Consider the following 25,993-nt stretch of genomic DNA (forward strand, 5'->3'; position numbering starts at 1 on the left):
CTCTGCTGGGAGGCTTTAGCAATGCTCTGCGCAGGCAGAAAGTCTCTTGTAAATGAAAACAGTCATTTTTTTAACCTATCGGTTCATTTGTATCGAATCTGAAGGTGTCAGAACCGAGGGGAGAGTCAGTAAATCCTTTGTGGTTTATGTCAGTGGATTACTAACCAACCTGTTCTCCACCCACCGTAAAAGAGGGAATGGGAACCTATCAGAGCTCCATTTACACGTTGCTAAGCCAGCCGGTCCCAAGGGAAGTTCAACAACTTACACATGCACATCATGAACCAAACTTTAAAAAAGAAACGGGGGATATTTATAGAAAATGCCAACCTCTTGACCATAATGCTTTTTCCCCCCCGAGACTTTCTCAGAAGTCACAACTGCACGCAGCTAAAGATGAAGTCAAAGCCTATTTATTCAGCAGCCACTTTTACCCCAGCTATGAAACCTGGACAGACTAAAGGACTAAAGGATATTCTGTATTTCCAATTCGTGGTCAGATTGCACAAGTGCCGCACTCAGCGAAGGGCTCTGGGAGAGAGAGAGAACTCAGAGTGCAGTATTACACAGGTACCCTCACTGCAAGAATTCCGTGCAGGAGCTCCTCGGGCTGCCCGAGGGATTCCCTGCTGGAGAGGCTCTGGCACATCACACCCACCATCCCGGTGGCTGCATGGGTGGCACGGGCTGCAGCACAAAGGGCTAACTCAGGCAAAGCTTTGGTTCCCCAAACACGCAGCAAAAACAGCTTCCAGCCTCACTGCGAGGAGTCAAATGAGCTTGAATCAAACATGCACAGTGCGTGCCGCTGAAAGGCAGGGCACATAAATTCAGGAACAAAAGCTGCTGCAGAAATCAATAGCCTCCTGAAACATTAACACAGGCCAGCATTGATCAAAGGCCCTGGGACAAAAGGCTGCCTTGCAAATTAGCCGCTGGTTTTGCTGGCGAGCAAACAGAGAGGCATGAACGCTGCGACATGAATGGGCTGTAATGATGGTTTTGTTCCCCGTGATCTCACCTCACCTCACCACAAGGTCTCGCAGTCAGCACATCTCAGAGCCCAGAGCCGCGGGCAGGGCCGGGCCAGCGGCTCCAGAGCTCTTTTTGTGGCTCCCAGAGCTCTTTTTGTGGCTCTCAGAGCACTCCAGGGGCCAGCCCTGCCCTGTGCTCCTCCTCCGGGTGCCCTCTGCACCCCGGCTACTGCAAATCACACGGCAAAGCCGAGTTACAGCAGCCACAGCCACCCCTCGTGTCACCATGGGACCGAGGGAGTGACATCCCTCTAATGAGATATAACTGATTCCTTAATTAGGGTGGCTGGGATGTGTCACACCCACGGAAGATGCTGTTAATGCCCTCCCAAACCAAGCCCCGGCTTTTTCCTTTCCACTTTCCCTTCCAGGGCTCATGGCTCCCTTCCTGTTCACAGCAGCCTCACCTCCACCTGATGCACCACCACCTCTCTTTTCCTGCACACACAACTCCGTGGCTCCACGTTAACACCTGATGAACCGTCCCAAACACGCAGAAAGCAAAATGAGAAGCATTATTCAGGCTTTTAGCACCACGTTTCCCCGAGAACACCTACATTCCCAAGTTTCACAAGGCAGAGGGGACTATGTTCCTCAGTTAAAAAACAATTCAGCTTTCACCAGTTCTGAAATACATCCCCAGCTCACGACTCAAGTCTCCTGCCAAGGCCATTTCACCCCACGTTCTGGGTGCATATAAAAAAGTCACACTTCATCTCCTTTTAGCTCCATTCTGCAGATTATTTTCGCAGAGGAAGATGTGGCTCAGATCCCTCCTGCAGGAGCTCCCAGAGGGGAGGTTTCCCTGCAGAATTCCGAGCTGACACCTGGAGTGGCCCCAGCCCTCACCTGGCCAAGAGGTGAGCAGGGGACTGGAGCAGGGGACTGTCCTGGCCAGGGGACACCTCTCCCAGTGTTTTCACCCTCACCTGGGTGTTCCTGATGTGTCCAAGCACATCACCCCCACCGGAGCAGCCCCTCTACCTGCACACCCCCAGCAAACCCTGCCTCCTCCTCCTCAGCAGTTTTCAAATGCCAAAGGCACGTGTTTAGTCCTGTCCTGGGTAAACAAAGGACTGAGGCTGGCTCTGCATCCCTGGACAGGAAGGTTCTGCCAGCAGCTCCAGCACACACATCAACTTCCCTTCGACTATCTGTTAGGGTATAACACAGTGAGCAAACACAATAATTGCTGTTTAATTTCCCCAGAGCCGAGCTCTGCCAGGGAGGAAAAAAATAAAAATAAAAAATAAAAAATCATGGGGGAGGGGAATAGCTTTGCTGTCATGAAAAAGAAAAGGTAAATGACAGCACTCCTCAATGGCTGTAAGCAGCCAGGCCGAGCAGAGGGGAACAGATTGTCCAGCTGTGGCCTTAATGAATTCACAATCTTTCTGGCATGCCTCAAGATTTTATTAAGTCAACTCAATTTAGCTAATACTCGTGTAAAATGCTGCAGTAAAAACAGTCTCCAGCGCTTCCCTCCTGCACTGGAGCCCCTGGCACAGGCTGGTCCCAGCATCTGCTGCAGGGCAGGACCAGGACCAGGGGTTTGGACCGTGGTGGCACACACCACCAGGGCAGGGCAGGGTCACTCTGGCTCCTGCAGCTTCACAGAACAACGCAGGCACTGCGAGGAGACAAAACTGAAATGATCCATCCTTTCCATCCCACGTCTCACCCCCAAAGCTGCAAAGAGAAGGCGCTGCCCAGGGCAGGGGTGCAGCAGCATCCCTGCAGGTGTTCCCCAAACAGGTGCACGTGGCTCAGGGGTTAAACCCTGGACTCCATCAGCTCAGAGGGAGCTTCATGGTCCTGCGGCTGGTTCTGCTGATGAACCCATACCCAGAGAGAGAGAAGGTGGAACTCTGAGCAGGATGAAGGACTGGAAACACGCAGCAGGGCCGAGAGCAGCAGCTGTGTGCAGCTCCAGGAGCTGAACTTGGCCATTTCTGCAGTGTGAGCTCGGTGCCTCTGCCAGCCATGACAAATAGGTTTGCACATGCTCTAATTAAGCAGTAAGTCTCAGCAGCTTGTTCAGTAGCACTGATTAATGTCCACCTTGGGTGCACAGGAATCCTGCATATTCCAACGCATTACTGAGGTTTTAAGAGAGGCTTTTAAAACTCAAGCAATATTTTACTTAACACTACAAAAAAGCCCGTTAAAAGCCGCGGGATGGTCTCTAAGGAATCCCCTGCAGGTCTGGGTTCTCTGGCAGGTTTTAGAAGTACAGCCTTCACCTTGCAGCTCCTCTGGCCGTTTGTTATCTCCTGATGGCAGCACAGCCCTGTCTCTGGGAACTCCAGCTGCAGTCTGGGGACATTGGCTGCCCCCCACTGTCTCCCTGCTCTGAACACAGCAAGGTGGAGTTCTCTGCCTTCATTTCTTCATTTGGAGCTCCCGGCAAACAGGCTGGGCAAGTGGGAATCCAAAGAGGAGACAGGTGTGTACCAAACCCAGGCTGACTCCTTGGGTTTTCTGCTGTCAATCTGCTCCCAACACAGGAACAGTCACAGAATTTCCTGGGAACCCAGCCGAGGCTCCATCTGCATCTTCTGGATTTCATTTTGTTGTGGAAAAAAACCTGCAGTCAGACAGAGCTTTATGCTTTCTAATTGTTCCTGCTAAAGGAGTGCTGGTACCCTGCTCAGTCCTCCACTCACCAGGGGAAGAGGGAGCTCCTCTCTCCTACAAATGGAGATTCTGTCTGCAGAGCTGCCACAGGTCCTGAGAGAACTGGGGCACTCCTGGGAGTGCTAAAATAAGCCTGGAACCTGAAGATTTCGCTCCCAAGTTCCTCAAGCAGCAAAGAGACTGGAATAATTTCACTGTGCGTGTCACCTGAACACACGGGTCACACTTCTGTAACTGCCCCAGGAGAATGCACTTGCCCTTCTTAACTCCTGCTAATTCTTCCACATAATGGGTGAGTAATGGAATCACTGTCAGAGGAGAGAGTCAGCGCAGGGACTGCAAAGTCAGAGGGAGAAAAGGAACGGAATACATGAGCCGGGTGTAAATAATCTCTCCTTCAAAACTAACATTATCTGCACTAACACAGCAACATCCCACCACTGTACAGCATCTTCCATTTGATGACAAAGTCAATGAAGTTTCACAAATTAAGTCCCAGCACATCCTTTTGAAGTTTTATGATGTGGGGAGACAAAGACACAGAAGATTTATAAGTTGGCCGAGATCAATCCTGAGTGGGAAGGACAATTGTGCCGATTAACCTCCAACTCTGTGAGCAGCTCCAACACTGACAGCCTCTGAAATTCCTCCAGAATTCCAACCCAGGCCTACTGGACAGGCTTATCCATCCTTAATAAGCACAGGAGTGCTCAACATTCACTTTCCTTTTGCCCTCAACACAAACTGCTCGTTCTTACAGCTTACACCCCTGTTTCACTCCTGCTCCTATGGCTTTAGCAAACTACAGAGAAATCAGAATTATCCCCCAAAAAAACCCACCAGTAACTTCTCCCTGTGCCACATCTAACTCACCATTTCCATGCAGTTCATTGGTTCATCATTTCCAGTGTTTGTAATTAGGGTTGTGCAAACTGGCAGCAAATAAGACAATTAACATTTTATGGGACTTACCCTCACTATCGGCTCTAGGCAAACAATTCTTTTCCCCTCCATTTTTAGGGATTGAAGTACCTGCTTTAGCAGTTCTGCAGAACAAATGCAAAGCACACTGGGGCATTGTTTTAAGGCTGAGCCCCAGTTAAAAGCTGCCGCCCCTCTCTGTCAGGCCAGAATGGAAAGCAAGCTTTTGTAATTAAGGCTTCTTCCTCCAGAGACTCCTCTTTGTTAATCAACAGAGTTCCCAATCCCCACAGGAGCCCACACACTGTTGGCTGCATCCATTATTAATTATTAGAGGCTGTCTTTAGCGGTGGCAGCACTGCCAGGGTCACCAGGAACATCTCTGGGGCTGGAGCCACCACAGGGTTATCACAACAGGGACACTCAAGGACCTTGGCCTTACACACATTCGTTGAGTATTTATTTTCTACTCATCTTCTCCTTTGCAACTTGCATTATCAACGTTCCCGGGGTTAGAAATCCTCATTTTCTCGGCCACTTTCATCTCCAGTGATTTAACTTTCCCCTCTGGTGTTGCACACACCTCTCAGCCTCTGCCCACCTGCAGCACAGGGGGATGTTCCCTTCCAGCAGAGCCCAATCCTGCAGCACTGCTGGGATCTTCTCACCCCTGAGCCCACACACAGCGCCAGGGAACGAAGCTCCACGTGCTCCTGAGGAACGGGGCTGAAACGCCTCTGAAAGATGGCACAAGGTGCTGTTTTCCTGAGCCAGCGGAGCTTCTGTTCCGTTTTACAGCCCACATCAAAGTCCTGGGGCTCACAGCTGGCCCAGGCAGCACCTCCTCCCTGCCAGCCCCTTGTTAAGGGCAACTTCTCCATATCTGAACTCACGCACACCGGGACAAAAAGGAGAGCGGGATAAATACCCAGATAAATTAATGCCAGTTATTGAGGAAAGCTTTCGGGGCATTGTCTGCGCTGGATTGTGTCTTCCCCCGCTCCACTTCCACCTCCCCATCAATACTGTCACAAGGAGAATTTAGCAGCACAATGCCCAGAACAGGATTTGCTCAATGGAGGTGCCAATTATCCCTTGAACTGCACTCTCTTTTTGCACCAGCTCGATAATTAAGCCCCTTGATTGGGTATTACCGGAGCTCACGTTATGAACAAAACCCCATTTCCACATCCCGAGGCCACCTTTCCCAGAGCCTAAGACACATCCCATTGTCACTCCTGGCTCCTGCGGGGGTGTGTCAGGGAGAAGCCAGCCGTGAAGCCATAAAGCACTTCCAACCACCACACTCCAGCCTGTAAACATTTTTCTATTTATCTGCCCTTCATTACATGCACAATCTTATTATCTCTGCACATCCTCAAAGCGACAGCCGTCAGGGTCACCCTATAAAATATACATGGGCAATGTTACATCTAATGACTGGAGCAGGCAGGGAAATGAAGGATGGGAGGAGTGGAAAACCGCAGGATGTTTGAAAGGGATCATCAGTTATATCTGTGCATTTCCTGAGGTGATAATTGAATGACAGTGGCTGGGAGGAAAATCCATTTTTGAGCCTCGGAAAGGACTGTTAAGAAAGAAGTGTTTTTGTGCTGGCAGCGTGTAATGGCTGCCAGGAAATGGGAATGGCTCCTTCAGCCCCAGCAGCTCCTCTGCTCATGGATTTCGTTCACACAGGGGCTGAGAACCAGACCCAGTATGATCAGCTACTCCAGCCAATACAAAAAAATATCGACAGATTTTGGTCATTTCATCTGCCACCCAGCCTGCCTGTTGTTGTGGTTTGCATGTCAGCTTTAATTAATTGAAGTGAAAGGCTAATTGGTGAATGTGCCTGAGAAAGGGACACTCCGAACACAAGGACAGAGCATTGTCTACTTTCATAATTCCTGTTTAAACAAAGTATTAAAAATTTAATTCTGCTATTCAGCAGGGAACTTAATCCCCCTGCATCTCAGGAAGGTGTGCAGATGCTCATTTGTTTCCCAACAACTGAAATTAGGCTTTGTAATCATCAAGAAAGTTTTACTAGCTCAAAACTCTTTTCAGTATTTCATCATGCCCGTTTTACAAACAGAACCAAACTGTGTTTAGCTCCCAGGGAAGTGTCACTGGGGATCAATGCTCTGATCACTGCAGCCCTGCCCTGGGCTGTGGCAAACACGGAGCTCACTGTCCCCCTGGGGTTCTCTCCCTGCAGCATTGGGGAAGGGGCAATTATTACCCCACATTCGCAGCCCCAGCAGCCACACCAGCATCCCAGAGCTCAGGGAATCCCCCCCAGACCAGATGGATGATGTGAAAAGAGGATTTCCAGTGGTGATTTCACCTTGCAGAGCACATTCCTGGCCCTGCTCACCTGAGCAGCCTCTGGCACTGAACACAGGAGCTCCCAGTTGTCTGTCAAGGCCCAGTTTAAGTCACTCACTGGTCCCCGTGTGGGCAAAGCAGGATGAACATCACCATTCAACACTTCTGGGGCACCCTGGATGGGCTGGAAGAACGTTCCAATGCCCAGGGGGCTGCAGCCTCTCTGGAACAGCCACACGTAAATCCTGCAGCGTTTATGGGCCACCAAGGACCGAGTGCCTGATAATCAGAGCTGCTCTTCTGTTTGCTTCCTGGTCTGGAGCCATCTCCTGCCCCCCCAGGTCCCATTATATCGGCAGGTTTTATGTTACCAGGTACTGCATTCTGAGCAGACAACACGCCACAAAACCAAGGAAACAGACCCACTCAAATAAACAGACTCAGAATGTGAAATTTCGATCTGATTTTCAATAGGCCAAGGAGAGCTGAGAGGTGAGGAAGAATTAGCCACTTGTTCCTCGAATGTCGCATTCTGTAACTGCTTTTATTGAAGTACAGAAGTCAGAACTGAAGGTCCACTTGGTCCTGTGGCACCCAGCAGCAGTGAGCTGTGCCAGCAGCAGCTCTGTTTGAGCTCCTGATGTGTCTGACCACTGACCTGCATTCCACACTTGCGTGCACCAGATGTTTGAGGTTTTCCAAACACATCTGTGCTGAATCACACAAAGCCTGGCTTGTCAAATGTACACACTCCCCTCCCTGACACAGCTTCCTCCTCTCCGAGCTCGTGACCCGTGGGGGAGTTTATTACAAATACAGCAGCAGTCAGAAAATACCGAGAATTATATACAGGAGACAAACTCTGTACAATTATCCTCACTGCTAATGAGGAATGGGAAGGTTTAATCCCCTGGAAACAACGATTTTAGAAGTCCTCACACCTGGTTATTCCACGATGAAAACTACCAACCCCTGTGATTCCAGGCTGAAGGCAGACAGAATGTGACCTCTTAATAACAATCACTAGCACAGGATGTCCAACATCTGAACAGGCCAGATGGAGGAAGAATCCCGTCCACTTTACACCTGGAAAGTATCAACTGAACTCGGACAAACCAGCAGCTTATCACTGAAAGCTCACAGAGGGTGAGGGAGGACGGGCTCCTGCCCTGAGTTATGGACACAGCAAACACAATCCCTCAGCACAGTCCCTGTCATTAAACCCTGATTTTAAACAGACTCTGTTCCTCCCACATCTGGTCCCTGAACAGCTGTTTTCCTTTCACTGCTCTCCAAGAACAGCTCCCTAAACCAGGAGATTTTCTAGATTAAGTGTGGAAGGTTGAGGGGTATTTCAGTGTTTTTCTGTTTATCAGAGCAACGTAAGAAAAGAGGACTATTGAAGCAGGACATCGAGCAAACCCCCCACCCCCAAACCACAAAGAACTGCCACGTAAGCTGCTTATCCCTCAGTTATTGTTGCTTCCCTCCAGTCTCAAATTCCTTCTGTCAGGAAAAATCCTTAGCAAGCAAAATGTAACCAGAAGACAAAGCTAAGAGTTGTAAAGCAGCATTAGGAAGAGCAATTCATTGTAGCTCACTATAATACCTACACAGTGAGCTCAGAAGTGAAAGGAATCACCAATTCTCCCCAGCTCTGTTCCTCCCTGGTGTCCCCAGCAAACATTAACCCGAGCTGCTCCCTCAGAAGGTGGATTTGATCCCTCCATCAGGGGTAAGGCAGAAAGGCAGCAGTAATTTGGGGCTAGGCTTGGGGCTCTGACTCCTGAGCTCTCACAAATGGACCTGCAGCTCAGCCCAGAGCCCTCTCACCCTCCTCTGCAGCCCATTCCTCACACCAACGCTGCAGGGAGCTCAGGAATTCTCTCCTGTGACAGCCAGACCGTGCCAGCAGCCCTGGGGACAGGGACAGGCAGGAGGTGACACCACTGATCCCCTGCCCAGCAGGGCAGGGACCATCAGCTTAATCAGAGCTGGAATTCACAGCACAGAGATGTCAGAAAGCAGGAGAGAAGCCTTAGAACAGGGAACTTTCAGCAGGAAGGGAGATGTTACACCAATACTTGTTGGCCTCCTCCTCTGGGAGACAGCAAAGCTGCCTGCTTGATGTTTCTACTTGTGTGGCTCTTGGAAGGACAAACTGTTATTAACTGATAAGCTGCAGCCACAGAGTTTCTGAAAGTGTTGAAATATTAATCTCCAAGCCGTGCACTGTCTGCAAACAAAAGTGCACACAGAAACATCCTGCTCTGCTCCATCCCCGATAGCCGAAACTCCCCACTGCATTCTTCTCTTTAAACTCTGTTTTTTCTGAAACAGGTTTACTTCCCCTGTAAACAAACCACCCATCCTGTGGTTCTAGACAAAGCACACGACAGCTTTCATCTATTAGGAAGTTTCGTTTCATTCTGGAGTTCATTGACTACAGCAAAATATCACACCTTAAATAAATTCAGAGAGATGCAGAGACCCAGAGGCACAAGTGAGTGCTGGAAAAAAGCATGACATGGATGTTCAGGGTGCTGAACTGGCTGCAACGTTTATGTGTATGAGTGATAAAAGTGGATTTGGGGGGCACACATTCTGATTTTCCCTCCTGGCTGTGGAAGATTTCCATTTGTGAAACAGGAGCAGCATTTGACACAGCGCTTGGGCTCGTGGCCAAGCCCAGCAAACAACCAGAGGCAGGGCAAAAGGAACATTTCCTGCAGAGATGAACACTTGTACCTCCTGTGAGGGGTTTGTCTGTGCTGCCTCATCACATCAGTCCTGGAGGAACAGCCTCAGAAGGCCACGGTGACAGCGTGTGACAAACCTCCCTGAGAACCCCCAGCTCCTGGTCCTTCCAAAGCTTTTCCTAAGCTGGTTCTCCTCTCCACAAACCCCAAATTTCACAGCCTCAGGAGAAAACACAGACTCAAGATGCCAGCTCCTGTTTAATTCCAAACACATCCAACAACCCAAGCAGCTGCCACAAGCGAGGCACAGATCCTGCAACAACAGGGATTTGAGACATTACACAACTCTGGGAAAGAAACCTCGTGCCATGTGAAAGACACACCACAAAAGCTGTTTTCTCCTTTAAAAACCCCACTCTGCTATGCTTGTTCTGCCCACATGTAAGCACAGGGGATGTTCCCAGTGTCTCGTGTATCATTCCACAAGTAATTCAACTCTCCTGCTTTCCCCCCTCATTAAACTCCTCACAGTAACAGTGGTAAGACACAGAACCTGCTTTTGGTCCACCCTTGCAGGTTGTTTGTAAGGTAAACAAGCAATTCCTCTGATTATTTCTGTTGCTCAGGCCTCACATGTGGAATCAATGTGGAATTCAGCCCATTGCCATGGGATGTGAGGATAACCAGGGTTCCCTGTGTCTATCCAACTGCTGCCCAGCAAACAGCCCAAAAGTGGCATCTTGGGGTGGGAATGAAACAAAAGCTGCAATCAAGACACGTGTTTTCATCCAAGTGCTACTAGTGATAAAAGTAAAAGGGAAAACGCTGGAAATGATGCACTAAACCCCTGGAATCTGAGTGGAATTTTTCCACGGTGTTATTTCTCACGGCAGCACTGCCACCTCTTCAAAACGTCCCATGAATCTTTCATACACAAACACACTCAAGAGGCTCCACGAGCACCTGACAGGCAGCTCAGGATTCTTACAGTGCTTGTTTTCCAGCATGTAAAATACCCCCAGACAGCACAGGCAGTGCCTGGGAATTCCAGGCCTTTCCCAATCCCAGGGAATGGGACTTTGCAGGGATGAGGAACTTCACCAGGGGCACAGCAGGACAACACTGCACACCCTCACACCTCAGTGGAATGGGCATGATGGAGCTACACTTGAAACCAGACAAATACTAAAATATTTAAAAAAAAAAAGAGTAGGAGATCAGGGAGCAGACGCAAAGAAACGCTCCTTGCAAATGAAAGCCAAACAAAAAAACCCCAACGAACCTGCAGGGTTTGATGATACAAATGACTTCCTTACAGGAAAAGTTACCCTGAGCAGGTGAACACCAGAGTTCAAACAGGCAGAAGTTCCCACAGCACCCACGAAAATTCAAGTTTTCAAAACCATATTAAAAGTGGGAAAAGGTCTGTAAGCGAATATCACACATAACTGAATTAAACCAGCTAGGCTGTATTTATTTTGGTGTAAATACTCCTTGCTGAGCCCAGCAGGCTTCCCCCCAGGAGAGCCCCAGAGCAGCAGGACAGGTTTGTGCTCCTCGTGTTTCCCTAATCCATCACACACGTGCTACTGCAGAGTGGGCTCCTAATTGAAACCACTCCAGTTGTCAAGCACAGCAGCAAAGCCCCGGCTGTGGTTCACTGGATCCTCAGCAGGCTTAGGAAAATCTGCAGCCCAGGACCCACAGCAGGCCTGGGGCTCAGGTGGGCACAGCTCCACTGCAGGAATTCACTCCCAGCTGCAGGCTGGTTCTGTCCAAAGCTGCAGGGACCTGCAGATTATCTCCCTGCATCTCTGAGGGCAGATATCCCATCCCAGGAGATCCCTGTGGAGCAGAGCTGCCAGCAGCCTTGGAGCGAGCCTCGTCAGCTTTAATTATGATGGAGACAGGGCAAAACAGCACAGAGGCAACAAAGCCCTGGCAGCACATCACTGACTTCACTCCTCACTTCCCTGCTGCCCTTTCCAAACTCTGCTCGTGACACAAGGTGGAAATCCCCTCTCCCTCCTGCAGATCAAGGTGACCTTGGGGGAATGGCCTCACCTGTCCCAGGTGTCCCCAGCCCTGCCCCACCTGGGGACTCCCATTCCCCATCAAGGGTCAGGCAAAGCAGATCCATCCACGGCCATTCACTGTTTCTCTGCTGCCCCTGCCAAGAGCCAAGGGTGGAATTATCCCCAGCCCAGAAGCTGCCCCTCCTCAGGAGCTGTCCTGTGCCAACACAGCAACTTCACAACTCCAGCTGGAGACTGAACAGAGTGTTTGGAATGAAGTTACACCATGGGTCTTCTCACCACTGGAGGAGAGAGGATGGATGCTGGAGAGAGACTGAAGCAGAAATCTCTGAAAAATCAGAACTTCTAATGGCTAAAATATGATGTCCCTGCTAGTCTGGGTTTGGGTTGGGTTTTCTTGCTGTTGTTGTGGATTTGTTTTGGGGTTTTCCCCTCGTTTTGACATGACCTTTGTGGAATGGCAGCGTACTGACTGAGCAGTGCAGCAGAAATGCTGTTTATCCACAGCCTGCAGGATTCCATCCACAATCCCAGCTCAGAGACGACAACTAGAACAGTCAAACATAATGCCAAACTCACTTTTAAACATTTCCCATACCTTTGCTATGTAAGCTCCCTTGAAAAGGTCAAAGCAGAACTTTGGCAACTGGAAATCTGCGAGCTGAGACACCAAGAGCTAAGCGCAGCTATCCCGAGGTGATTCACAGGCACCTCTTACGTGTCCCCTGATTGCTGCACCGTGAAAACCCGGGCAGCTGCAATCTGTAAGCGCCAGCAGGGCAGAGCTGTGACTCAGGACTGCAAACAGGGGCTGGGGAGGGCTCTAAGGAGGGGCTGGGTGAGCTGGGAGCCCAGAGGGGGATCTGCACTGACAGCAGCCCCGTGGATTTGTTTCAGCAGCTCTGTTAATGTGTGCTCCGTGGAAAAACAGCCAGGAGGGGCAAGAGGGGTCACTGCCAACCACAAACAGCAGCTCACAACGTCCTGTCCCCTACACTCCTGTTAAATAAAACCTTCTCAAAGTAAATGCACCATTTCCAGCTATCTCCTGGGCAGTGCTGGGTTACAACTCTCTGGTTACTCCAGTCCATCAAGGCTTCCCTCCTCTTCGACCTCTTGCTGAAAATCATTTGCATCGTTTTTAAAGTATTCCAAGTTTAAGCCACCCGGATTTGCCTGAAACAAAACCATTATGAACCTTAATACAGAATGAATAGGTGGAAGATAGGAAGGGCAGTTTTATGCCCACAGTGAGCAGACAGTTTCTTTTCAGAAGCTCTAAAAGCAATGGTTTTCTAAAGACAGGCAACAACAACGAGGAAAAAAAAAATCTCTCCCATCAAACGGCAGAGAGTAAGAACATGAGGTGGAATTGTTAAATCAATACAAGTTTAGCCCAGCACTGAGGGAGGGAGGCCTTTGTCCCTGTCACTTCTCCACAGCAGGGTGAAGGTCCAGGTACACAACCCAGGGTTGTTTCACAGTCTGGAGCTCCTTTAGCAGTGGGGATCAGGAGAAATGAGTTTTTCCATATGCTCCTTCAGAGCCCAGCCTGTGCCAGCTTTATGGCACGTATTTTTGATCTCATCTCAACGGGCAGGGTTTTGCAGAACAAAACCAGGGCCCAAAGCAAACCTCTCCTGTTTCTGTCCATTCTGCTCTCCCAGTTTGTGAGGCATTTCCATCCCAGCTGCACTCCTGCACTGCAATGAAGGAATCCACGTAGGAAGCGCTGTCTGTGTGACAGAAAACTGCAGAGGAGCCAGACAAGCTCCGGGGAGGCACAACAACCACAGCTGAAGAACCCTGCCCAGGCAAAACAACAACTCCCTGCACAAAGTCAATTCACCCTCGACCCCAAAAGCAACTTCAGAAAGGGAAAATAACAGATGGAAAGTAGCAGACTGCAGGAACAGGGCAAGGAGAGAGAAAAGGGCTGGGTTTATAGCTAAGTGGGGTTTCTTTTGGTTTTACTTTGCCTTGTTTGTTGGGGAGGTGGCATGATTTATTTCTTCAGTTCCCTCCCATTGCAACTGAGGTAATGAAAGACTTGAGCTTTGGCAAAGATCCCCTCCTTAGCCATAAAAATAAAAAAGAACTGTAATTAAACTTACCAGAAACAAAGCTAATCAAACTCAACAGTAACAAAGGGCAACAGAAACACGTTCACTGTATCAGATCTTCCTTGCTGGCCCCAAGCCCAGAGTTTTCATTACATTTTTTTTCCTTCCCCAATTTCACAACAGCATTAACCAGCCCTGGCCCAGGATGCCTCAGCTTTACAAACTCTATTTGTAGGAGATCAGCTTTTTTGTCATCCAAAAACCCAGCATGTGGAAAGCGTTAAGTCTTTCATGTAGAAGAGGAGGATCTTAAAACTTCTACTGTTCAACTCTGAAATCTTGGAGCTTCACAGCCCATTAGAGGTTTGTGAACCACAGAGAAAGGCAGAGTTAGCAAAATAAATCAAGAGTTCCTGTGGGATGTCCTGGTGCTTTACACAAGAGGCACAAAGCAGGCTCAGGGTTAAACACCAGGGAGGACTTCTCAGATTGCAGGAGCAGAGCTGGTTTATAACCTGGAATGTGCTCTCCTCTCTTTGAAGGCTCTGGAGGCGTCCCACAGAGTAACTCGCTCGTGTCAGGGGCACTGCAAGGGAAAAGGGAGCCCACCGAGGGTCTGGGGGAAGGGAGCAGCAGCTCAACTGCTCCACCCAAGAACAAACTATTTCACCGTGGCAATAAACGCACTTACAGCACCTTTCCTCATGCCAGATCTCCTCCTGCTGCACAGGAGTTTGGGAGCCTAAACCAAACCATATTCCCTGCCTCAATGTTCCTCATGCCAGGTGACCAGAGTCGGGAAGGATTTCCCAACCACCACCGTCAGCAGCTGGGATTTTGTCATCGTTCTTGTAACACTTGCTTTCCTAAATACAGCAATTACCCTGAGAGCAGCTCCTTCACTTACACCTCCCCAGCTCCTAAACTCACAAAGTTTCTTTATTGCCAAGAAAAGGGCAACGGCCAAACTTAACCCTGAAAGATGTGAATGAGAAGGAAACATCCTGGGATTTCGAAAAAGAGATGCAAGCAGCAGCAGGTTTTGTCTGCAGTCTGTTCTGCTCGCTCAGGGTTTGCTGTGCCACCACCAGCCTGAAGCAGGGAGGGAAGGAGGATTTCTGTCCTGCGGGGTGCAGCCCCTCCTGACTCCAGGGAAAAACACCACAAATGGGGGATCCCAGCCCTGCAAAGATCCTTATTCCTCACCAGCAGGAGGAGGAAACCCAAAGCCTGAGCATTTCCCAGCTCTTCCACACACCAGGAGACATTACTGCACCTCCTGGCAGGGCAAGGAAGCCCTCCACAGCCCATCTATCCATAAATCCACCGTGGTGCAGGTGTGCAGGGCTCTGGCTGACACACACAGCCCTCCCTGCAGAACAGGAACCCTCCCTTCCCTGCGCCGGGAGAAGACACAACTTCACCCAAAATGACATCAGCCTCACCTAGCAGTAATCACCAGCATCTTTACGTCCTGACAATCTGAATTCTATCACACTCCTAAGCGTTTTCCCTTCAGATCCAGAATGGAAAGGAAAAACAAAGCAAAAGCAAATGCAGCAGATTTCAATGTGTGATGTTAAACGTTTCTTTATGCTTACAGAGCCACTTCTATCCACAAACTGCTTCACCTCCCCTATGGCACAGCCTCTATTCTAACTCCCCACTCTCACTTTATTCCACCATCTCTGTAATTCCTGGGAATCTTCCTTGGCATGAAAAAAAAAAAAAAAAAAACACCAAAACAACCAAAGAATCAAGCAGCAAAAAAGCCCCAGCAATCAAGCACTGCTTCTTTTTTACAGCTGCTTGGAAACAAAGCTGACAAAATGAGTGCATCTGTCTCCTGGAGTTGTTATTGTGTTTTCTCGCCGCTGCAGCAGCACAGTTTGGAGGATCTTTAGGAGTGACTGATGTGTTTGGGGGCTGGTTTGGAGCCCGGGGAAGGCAGTGGGTGCCTCTCCTATGGGGCCAGCAGGGGTGGGAGGTGATGGCTGAGCCCAGGCATCTCCTGTGGAAGAATAAAGTCCACTCCACGCTCTGTGCACACTCAAAGTACACTTTATTCTCTGCCAGCAGAGGGGTTTTTACCTAGTGCACAATCCTCTGCCCCAGGTGTTTGCTCTGTGAACCCCACACGAGGCAGGCACAACTCCCTGAGTGTTTTAAAAAGCCAAACTCTGCTCTGCAGAACTCCTCTGACTCCCCTGGAACACGGCTCACAACAAATCCAAGCTGTTTCCTATTTGTTTACTCCTTGAACTCGAAAATTCAAAGCAAACTGCTGCAGTAGCTCTTGAAACTGTAATCTCTGTCTCACACTCTGTAAATACACACGGGGAGCAGCACACAGAGGATTACCTGGAGAGCATTTCTCTCCTAAGCCATCTCAAAAGTCAGTCCCCAGGCGGGATTATACAGATTCATTTCTTCCAGGAGTTACCCAGATTTTAAAACATTAGCACTGATCTGGGACAGGATGTCCCACAAACAGCCCTGCTGCTGATCTGCCTGGTTTATTTTTTGCCTTTCTGAAAGCCATTTTCAGGTTTTAAAGCACATCTTCAGGCACTGACTGGACGGGGAACAAACACCAGGAAGGGTTTGATGCATGGCAGCCGTGGAGAGGACTCTGGCCAGGCTGGGACTCTCAACCATGAAAATAAACTGCCCAAATCCTTTACCAGACACCTATTTTATGTACCTGAAATTCACAGGACCTCAGGGTTGATGTCTGAGTATCTGATACCATCTGACAACTGCCAGGGAAGAAGAAAAGCTGCTGGCTTTTCTCACAGGGGAATGAAAATACAGAATAAATATACAGCTGTTGATGAACAAAAAGCATTTTAACCAGAGTCACACATACCCTTCAGCACAGATGCGAAAGAGAATTCACAATAGGAAAACAAACAAACCGAAATTCCTTAGGATGGTGAATTATAAACAGAAAGTAAGGAAAATGCAGTGGAACAGAACTCTGAGGAGCAGCATTGTGTTCCCTCAGTTGCTGAGGAAGGCTCAGACAATACTGTATCAATTACCCAAATAATCTTGGCTTGTATCTTTGACTACAGACTTTCCCCTACAAAGCAGAAATTGTCCTTTCTGGCTCCCTGACAGAACTCGATGCAATTGCCTAATGGCCCTCTTTTACTCGCAACAATATTTTACTCCTACCTACCTCTAAACCTTCAGAGAAAAATAAACAATGAGATCCAATCTTGTAATGTAAAATAATAATAAAAAAAAAAGCCACTGGAGTGCAGAGCTGATTTATTGCCCATGCTGAAGTCAATTCTAGAGTCCAGCTGGCACAGTGAACACACCTTCTGCTTTTATGCTCTCCATCTCTGAGGGTTTCTTAGGAAGAAAGTCAAATAAGCAGCTCATTTTTTGAGCTGATGACGCTGTAAATTACCTTTGGAACACAAAAGTAAAAGGATACAACTGAAAATTAATCCTCTTATTCTCTTAAGAGAACGCTGAAGAGATTTAAAATGAAAACAATAAAAACAAAGCACATTTTAGGTACTTTCTTCCTTGGGTTCTGCTCGCTTCAGCTGGAATCGAGACAGGCGGGTTTTGGGAAGGGGTATTTTGGTCTTTGGAAGCTGGAGCCCGTCATCAATCAATCATTAATCAATCATTAATGAAGGGGCACACACGTGGCACAGGTGAAAGGGCTGCTCAGAGGCAGGCAAATTCCCCTGCAGGAGCTGGGAATTCACAGGGCACACTCAGCACTGGATGTCAGGAGCACACAGGTATGAACCACGGAGCTGTGGCTCACCTGAGCACCTGGAACCCCTTTTAGAGACAAAGACACCACGGTGTGTGTGAGTTAAACCTTTACGTCTCTTTAAAGACCTTTCCAAACCTCCTGGCTTACGACCCAATAAAGTTCTGACATTTGCAATAGGTTTAACAGTTAAACCTTCAAAAGCAAACCAGATCACAGCGAAGGCACACACTGAACATCCCTCTGCAAACAGCCCTCAGCTCAGAGCCACTTCAATTCAGGAATATCTCCATCTGAGCTCAGCATTTCATTACATTCCTTGGCTTCCCTTCCCCTGCTCCTGGTGAGTGCCTGGCTGGGAGCACCCTGCCTCACCTCGAGTCAAACATCAGAGCACTGCTCTTCCTCCCTCAGCTGAGACAGCCACGCTCACAAAAACAGGAAAAAAAACACAAAAAAAGGCAGCACAGTTCCCTTCCAGAAGAGTTTGTTATGCAAATGATTCGGTGGTTTCACTTACACAGGAAAAGCAACTGCTGCCTCTGCCCCTTTTGCTAACTGGACTGAAGCCCAGTAGGATCTTTGCTGTGACTAAAGAATAAAAAGAGTCTCCAGGCCATCATTTGAAATCCCTGGGGCAATGAGAGCCCACAAGCCCCCGTGTGAAGAGGAGCAAAGCCCTGTGCCTGCCATGGCCACGCTCTGGAAGCAGCAGCAGCAGCACTGAGCAGGATGAAATGAAAAGAAGCAGTGGCTGTTTATGTTGGCAGTGGCTTCAAACTCTAATGGAAAATTTCGGCTCTGACTGCATCCAGGCTAGAACAAGTTATTAAAGAAAAAGGTTCAGCTTTCAAACAGAAAAGGCTTCCACAGCTTGTCCCTCTCTGAACGCTCCCGCAGCAAAGACAAGGCAGGAAATAATGTGGCTTGACTGCACTGTATTAATATTCCATCATTAGGGGAATATGGCCTCAAATAAACCAGATTTCCTTGGGGAGGGCAGAGCAGGGATAAAGCCCACGCCACAGCCACAACGCAGCTCCTGCTACAAACAAGGCTCACCACTAAATGCAAATATTAAAAAGCCAATGTGGGGCTAAGTAATCACTTTATACCAAGAGACCAAGAGATATTCATCTAATTATCCCCCTCCTTTGATCAAAGGCGCTCTGCTGTGTGAACAATTGCGTCGAGGGAGAAGCTCTACCTTTCAGCTGCTCAGGAGAGTCTTGCACAAATATTCCTGGGGCTGCTGGCTGCCATCAGGAGTGACACGGGGAGGGTTCTGTGTGTCCTCAGAGGGGACAGCCACCTTGCCAGCCTGCACATATGGTAACTGCACTGACCTTTCAGCTACTACACATTTGCACTATATTTAAGAGCTACTCAGGAAGCCAATATTGCGTATTATGTAACACAAGATTAAGCATTAATGAGGCAAGAATAAAATTGTTTATCTAAACCCCAATCTAAAATTAAACAGAAGTTTATGCTGAAAGCTCACACTGCACTCGTTTTGCCACCTAACATTAACAGAGCACAGCTTATTTAGTCTCTGAGGTAAGTCTCAGCAGCGTTTAATTTGAAGAGGAAGATTTTACTATCAGAAGAGAGACCATTTTTCCTAAAGAAATGATGCATATTTAGTTCTCATGTGCATAAATACAGCACACTGCAGGTAGTTCAATGTCAGGAAACAGCCAATATTCATAACTCCTGTTTACACTGTGCTTTAGAGCTAAATAAAGGAGCATCCAGCCAGAGGCAAGATCTTTCGATTGCACTCTGTCATCCCTCGCTCAGCAGCCAAACCAACAATCACACACACCACAGATACCTGTGTGCTCAACAGGGAAATTCAACCCAAAATTAGCCCAGAGTCTGCACAAAGATGCACTGTTCTCCTCCTGGGCTTCCTGCAGGGCTGCTGAGGAGCTGAGGCTGCCAGGAGGAGGAGAGGGGGCACAGGGACCGTGCCCAGCACTGTGCCAGGGCTGTCCCTGGGAACACAGGAGCCCTTGGAGAGCCCCAGGACATTCCCAGAGCTCTCACCCAGCCCTCAGAAGGACCAAAGTGCTCAGGTCCATCCCCAGGAGACACGAAGTGGCTCCAAAATCTCAATTCAGCTGCAGCAAAGGCCACGGTGACAGTGTGGCACAGGACATCACTCCTGACCCTGGCAAAGGGACAGTCACACACATCCCCATTTCTGGGGGCACGAGGCTGGAGCTCCACTGCTCAGATAACAACAAAAACATGGAAATAAACTGGAAACGTGAAACAAAGCAGGCTGCGGGAGCCCCAGCCACAGGGAAACAGCTCTGCTCCTGCTGGGACCGTGGCCTTGAGCAGCCCAAACAAACTGCAAGTGCAGCCCGAGGCTCCCAGCAGCGTCTCTGAGAGCAGCACAGGGACAGGCTGAGGAGCAGGAGCCAGCTCTGGAGGCCAGCAAGGTGACACCAGCACCTGGCACCCTCCGTTCCCCGTCTCTATTCGCCTCCTGCACGAAGCCAACACAGAGTTAAAGCTGTTTCCATGAGCACAGAAAGGCAATCCCCAACCTTGGAGGCATTTAAGTACCTTTATCTCAGGCCTATCACAATGCTGGTGCTTCTAAAACTCTCAATTTCAAGTAGCTCAGTGTAATCATCTAAAGAATTCAGAGCAGAATGTTAAATACTCAGAAAATCCTGTATTATCACGAAGTTTTAGCAAATTATCCCAAAATGGGTGGATGGGAAGGGAATAAAACCACATTTAAAGCCAAAGCAGATAGTTAAGGAAACTGTTGCCAGCTGTGCACCTTTCATTCTCACAACACGGGAATTTAAATGAAAGTAATTATTGAAAACTGCTCATGTCACTGAAAAGCCTCCACAATTTACTCCTTCCCACCAAGAGGAATCAGAAGTGCTGCTAAGCAGGAACCAAAGGGGAGCAGAGGGCAGCTCATCAGCTGTGCCTCGTTTTGCCTCCTAACATTAACAGAGCTTATTTAGTCTCTGAGGTAAGTCCCACAACATTTAATTGGAAGAGGAAGATTTTACTATCAGAAGAGAGACCATTTTTTCCCCTGCCACCAAGGGGAAACCACCCCGGGGAAGAGAAAAGGAAGAAAGCCACATGGAAACAAGAGGAGAAGGAGCATTTCAGAGAGTTCAGTGGAAGCCCAAGGAAGTTTCAGAAGTTTCATTTAGAAATCTCACGGCTCACCTACACTTTTCCTCCCGAGCAGGAGCAGGTTAACACTGATCCAACATTAAAGCAGCACCTGCCTTGATCCACTGCAGTTCTTTACTCCCACGTCCACTGGGAACCCCCCGGACACAAACATGGAAATAAACTGGAAATGCCAAATAAACCAGCCCAGCGAAGACCCAAACACACCTTTGATATGGAATAAACATTCTCTTTCATAAAGCTTTTTTTTTTTTTTTCTTGAGGACTACTCATTTAGAAGAAATGATTTTCAAGCTGCTGAAGAACTGCGTTAAGCTGGTTAAAACGCACATTGATAAATACAGGGTTTTCTCCAAAGATAGTGCAGGGGGAAAAAAAGCCAAGGCACAGCCCAAATAGGACATTCCTTAACACACTTGTGAAAGCTCAGTACAGGATGGCCTCATTCTCATCCCTCACCACGGCCACTTTACACCTTCCCAAAGCACAAAAGAAATACAATGTCATGTTCACCTCTTTATCCTGACTCTCTGCACAGCAGCCCCGGCTTGATTTAACACAAAATAGGCCTGGGCTCTGCAAGAGTTCTGTGTTTCTGCTGCAGGGCTTTTCCTCCACTGTTTCCATGTTCCAGCCACAGGGTTCAGGGAGAATTCAGGGAGAACTTTCCCCCAGTGAAGGGTCTAGGGAAGGATGTATTTTACAAAAATCATGGCAGTGAGATGTAACTTTTAATGGGGATTGCAGAACCCCCTGGGTGCTCTCCCCACAACCTTCAGTGACCAGGAGGTCCAAGAGCCATCAGGGCAAGTCACTCCAGAGTGCCTCTGACACACCTTTAAGTAGCTGAAGTTGCTTTAGTATCCATATAACAACTTTTTAGAGTTTCACTGATGTTAATTTGGAGGCTGAACAGGAGAATAAAGCCTTTTTTTCTGGTGTTTCTGGAATTGCTACAAGGTGACTTCAAACTGCAACAGAAAAATGGCAGGCAAAGTATCTGAAATTATTCTGGTGATGAAAAAATGCAGACAAATTAATCCCACAGCCTTGTCATTTATATTACTCATTACTCCACTTTAAGGAACAGAAGCAGAAGTGGGCAGTCAAATATTTACTGCAGCCTTTATCCTCCAGTATCTTCCTACAGCAAAACAGCTTTAAATTTGGGCTGAAAAAGATTGGGAATTAAAGAAAGCAGAAGTGAGGCCTGTGGGCAAAAATAGGAAGCGGAGATTATAAACAACCCGTTGTAGGTCAAAGGTTATTTGTAGATCAGTTACCACAGGGGCTAAAAAAAAACCCCTCTGAGCCCAAACCCATCAACATGATCCTTCCCACAGCTCAGACTTAATATTTAGTCTTCTCTGTAGTAAAAAATCAGAGCTAATGAAACAAAAATATAACACTTGAAAAAAGAGACCTTGTGTGAGGTTTAGCACCACTTGCAAAACTTTTATAAAAACCCTAAGCTCAGTGCCCAAGCTCCAATGTAAGAAGTGAAGTAGCACAAACAGGGGCAGGCACCTGCCCCTACCTCTTTATTTTTCAGGTTTTTATTTTTCTTTCCCCTGCACAATGTTTTTCCTCCGTCACAAACCCCTCCTCCCCACGATTTCATATTTAAAATAAAAATTTCAGTTTATAAAAACACAATATACTTCAGAGCTGTCGTCACTCAAACTCAGAAGAGGACTTTTGCCCCTCAGCAACCCTGCCATCAGCAGAATTCATTTCTAAAAGCAAACACTGATTTGTTCGACATCCATTCCAGGAGGTATTCTGAAGAAAAGGCATGATGTGTCTCTGCTGGGTTTCTCAGGTGCTGATAAGATCCATCCTATTCCAGCATTCCTTCCCAGCTGTCACCTTTCCAGCACTGGGCCTCCACGCCTCAAAACCCAACAGAATCCTCCAGCCCACCAACACTTGAGCAGAAATTCGAATTTCCTTTCTCACCAGAATGAGTGAACTCGTAATTGTCTCATCCTCCCCTTCCTTTTTAACTCACACGGAGTGTTACTATTTACCACCCAAAGATTTGTGTTATCACAGCGCTGTCTCACCAGAACCTCCCGGAGGAGAACGGAATCATCCTACAGAAACTGAGAGGTTTTTAAATATTATTACAGCAATGCTCTTCCCCAGCGCACATCCAGACTCCACACCTACAAGTCTAAACACCCTGTGACGCTTTTAAATCGGTGTTTTCCACATAACACAGCGCTAGGAAATAATCCAACTCCATTTTCACGGAGCTACCTCCCTCCTAAAGCCAGAACAAAAACGAAAGGACTTTCCCGAAGGCTCCCCGCAGTTAAAGGACACCTGCAGGACACGAAGCGAGGCTCTTTTAGGACAAACGGAGAAGTGACCAGGTTCCCAAGGTCCCCCTGCCCGTGTCCCCGGAGCCCTGCCGGGATTTTGGGGGGCACATCGGGGTTTATATAGCCCTGAGAAGTTCAGGGATCGCGGATCCATCCCCAAACGCCAGGCCCAGGGAAGGGGAAGAGTTAAGCAGAGGCCGGCTCCGTGCGGGTCCCAGGATGGGGCTGTGGGTTGGTTTAGGTTTTTTCTTTAATTACCCGATGCCACTCGAGCCCCACCGGGTGACACGAAATGTATTATCCCGTCATAACGTCAGGATTTTAAAATTAGATTCGGTCTCCATAAATACTCTTCACCCAGGCTCAGTGGCTCCGTCCAGCCATGACGATTATTTTATGTAACATCTTTCACAGCCCAAGACCTAAAAACTGCACGAAAAATCGGCAGCTGGCTCTGGATTTCTCCTCCGTTTATCTGAGGAGAATTCGGGCTAAAAAGGAAAGAGTTTCGCAAGATCAAACAGCGAAGCAGCGAGAGGAAAAAGCGAATTACATAAAGTCCAAATGTACTTACGGTCTCCTTATTGGGAAGCAACTCCTTTCGGATTCTGAAGAAGTTCTTGCCGTACTGCCTCAACCCCTTAATAAACCGTTTCTGTGATAAAAGATAAAAAAAAAAAAAAAAAAAAAAAAAAAACAGCGTGTCAGCAGCAGGGAAAAAAAATGTAAAATAAAAAAAAGATTAAAAAATTCCCCCGAAGGTCTGCTCGTGAATCGGCAGCGGAGCCGAGCTCTGCCGGGGAAGCGAACGCACCCTCGCGGCTCCGAACCGAGGTGGAGAAAAGGCTTTAAGGAAACACACCGAAAAAATCCCAACCGCATCCCCGTTTTCCACACGTCCGCCTGGCAGCGTTGGCAGCTCCGGCGGAGCGGCTGAGACAGCGGGCGCTGCCGGAGCCGCTCGGGGCCGGGCAGTGCGGGCCGCCGGGCTCGGGCCGCCGGGCAGGTGCGGCACGGGTTAAAGGCCGGCAGCCGCCGCTGTCCTCGGCGGGGCTGAGGCCGGGGAAGGAGCGGGGCCGAGCGGAGCCGAGCCCCGGAGCAGCGGCAGCGCAGGGCCCGGGCGGAGGCGGCGGCGCCCAGCGTGTGATGGCGGCGGGGCTGGGCGGGCGGCTCCGCGGGGCGCGCCGCAAAAGGCGGCCTGGATCGCCGGCCCCCCTCCGCCGCGGGCCCGGGCCCGGCCCCGGCACCGCCGCCGCCTCCTCCGCCCGCAGGGCTCGGCCCCGACACCGCCCCCGGCCCCGCCGCCCGGCCCCGGCCCCTCAGCGGCTCCCGGCCCCGGATCCCGGAGCTGCCCCTCTGCGGCCCCGGCCCCGGCCCCGCCGCCCGGCCCCGGCTCCCGGCTCCCGGAGCTGCCCCTCCGCGGCCCCGGCCCCTCAGCGGCTCCCGGCTCCTGGAGCTGCCCCTCAGCGGCTCCCGGCCCCGGCTCCCGGAGCTGCCCCTCAGCGGCTCCCGGCCCCTCAGCTGGCCCCTCCGCGGCTCCCGGAGCTGCCCCTCCGCGGCCCCGGCCCCTCCGCGGCCCCGGCCCCTCAGCGGCTCCCGGCTCCCGGAGCTGCCCCTCAGCGGCTCCCGGCCCCAGCTCCCGGTCCCGGCCCCGGCCCCTCAGCGGCTCCCGGCCCCCGGCGCTGCCCCTCAGCGGCTCCCGGCCCCTCAGCGGCTCCCGGCCCCAGCTCCCGGCCCCTCAGCGGCTCCCGGCCCCTCAGCGGCTCCCAGCCCCGGCTCCCGGTCCCGGCTCCCGGCCCCTCCGCGGCTCCCGGCGCCGAGCAGCCCCCGGCCGCCGGCACCGCTCCCTCCGCTCGGCTCTCGGCCTCTCCCTTCTCTTCTCCTGCCTGTCCTCGGCCTCGTTCTCTCCCTTCTCTTCTCTTGCTTGGCCTCGTTCTCTCCCTTCTCTCTCCTGCTCGTTCTCTCCCTCCTGTCTCCTTCCCTCAGCCCCTCAGGGCCCCCGGCACGTCCCCACCGCGCACCGGCGCCGGGAGGTTTAAGGCTCAACGAAAAGTGCTTCTCTCTCTCTGGAAGGGATGCTCTAGAGAAGGATTGCTGCTTTCCTTGTGAACACCGCAGGTAAAAAGGGTTTTTGCTTTTCTGTGGATACTCTCGTGCACAGGTATAAACAACGAGGAAATAATAAATTTCTGCCTGCGAAACCGATAGGAGATGTTGAGTGTGTGGGGCCCTGCTATTCCAGAGAAAGGAGGGAAATGAGCATTCTTAATTTCATAACAAGAAACAAGCAAAAAAACTAAAAGGCCTTTTCCTTTCCTATAAACACTGTGGACAGGTAAAAACAAGGAGGAAATAACAAATTCTGTCTGGAAAAATGATAATGGATGCTGAGTACGTGGGCCCTACTATTCCAGAGAAGGGAGATGGAGATTTTATAATTCCCTGAAGAGAAGCGAGCCTCAACTTAGCTTCACTTATTTTTGGATCGCATCTTTTTTTGCCAACATCTGCTGGAAGGAGGTGGGCAGCGACCAGAGGCTTTTCCATGTTGGGAAGGGCAGGAGGTAAAAGGTAAATTCACTGTAAATTCAAAATCAATGGTGCTCTGGGCACCTCAGCAGCTCCCACCGAGGGAAGAGAGCCTCTCTGGAATGTCCTGCTCAGGATCCTGCAGGTTTTCTCCCACAAGGATCTATCCTCACCTAACCCTGACCCTCAAAACCAGCAGGACTGACTGCAGAGTTCACCAAGAACGTGCCTGGGGCCACTGAGATGAGAATTAACCACTGCTTGTAAAGGCTTGGAGATTACAGTGGGGAATTTACTCATACCCACCTGCTCCCTCCCAACCAGCCAACGCAGCACCCGGGATTTAAACGTTTAAGGGGTGTCTGAGCACCCAAAATGTTACTGAGAGCCCCTAGGTGCAGGCAGAAGTCACCCAAGGACCTGCAGAGCAGGAGATTGAGTGCCCACAGAGTACAGCTGGTCCTAATGCGCTCCTATTTTTACCAGGTGAATGT

The 25,993-nt window shown here is 49.6% G+C and overlaps 1 protein-coding gene across 1 annotated transcript in view; it reads right to left on the reverse strand.

The window, feature by feature from the left end:
• The window catches only part of RERE (arginine-glutamic acid dipeptide repeats), a 68,904-nt gene that overhangs the window by 15,359 nt on the left and 27,552 nt on the right, over window positions 1–25,993 (reverse strand). Inside the window, exon 5 of the mRNA XM_066334535.1 lies at window positions 23,545–23,625. Within this exon, the coding sequence (XP_066190632.1) occupies window positions 23,545–23,625 (81 nt within the window). The remainder of the gene's footprint in view (window positions 1–23,544; window positions 23,626–25,993) is intronic.

Source organism: Sylvia atricapilla, chromosome 22 (genome assembly GCF_009819655.1).
Source record: "Sylvia atricapilla isolate bSylAtr1 chromosome 22, bSylAtr1.pri, whole genome shotgun sequence".
Taxonomy (NCBI): domain Eukaryota; kingdom Metazoa; phylum Chordata; class Aves; order Passeriformes; family Sylviidae; genus Sylvia; species Sylvia atricapilla.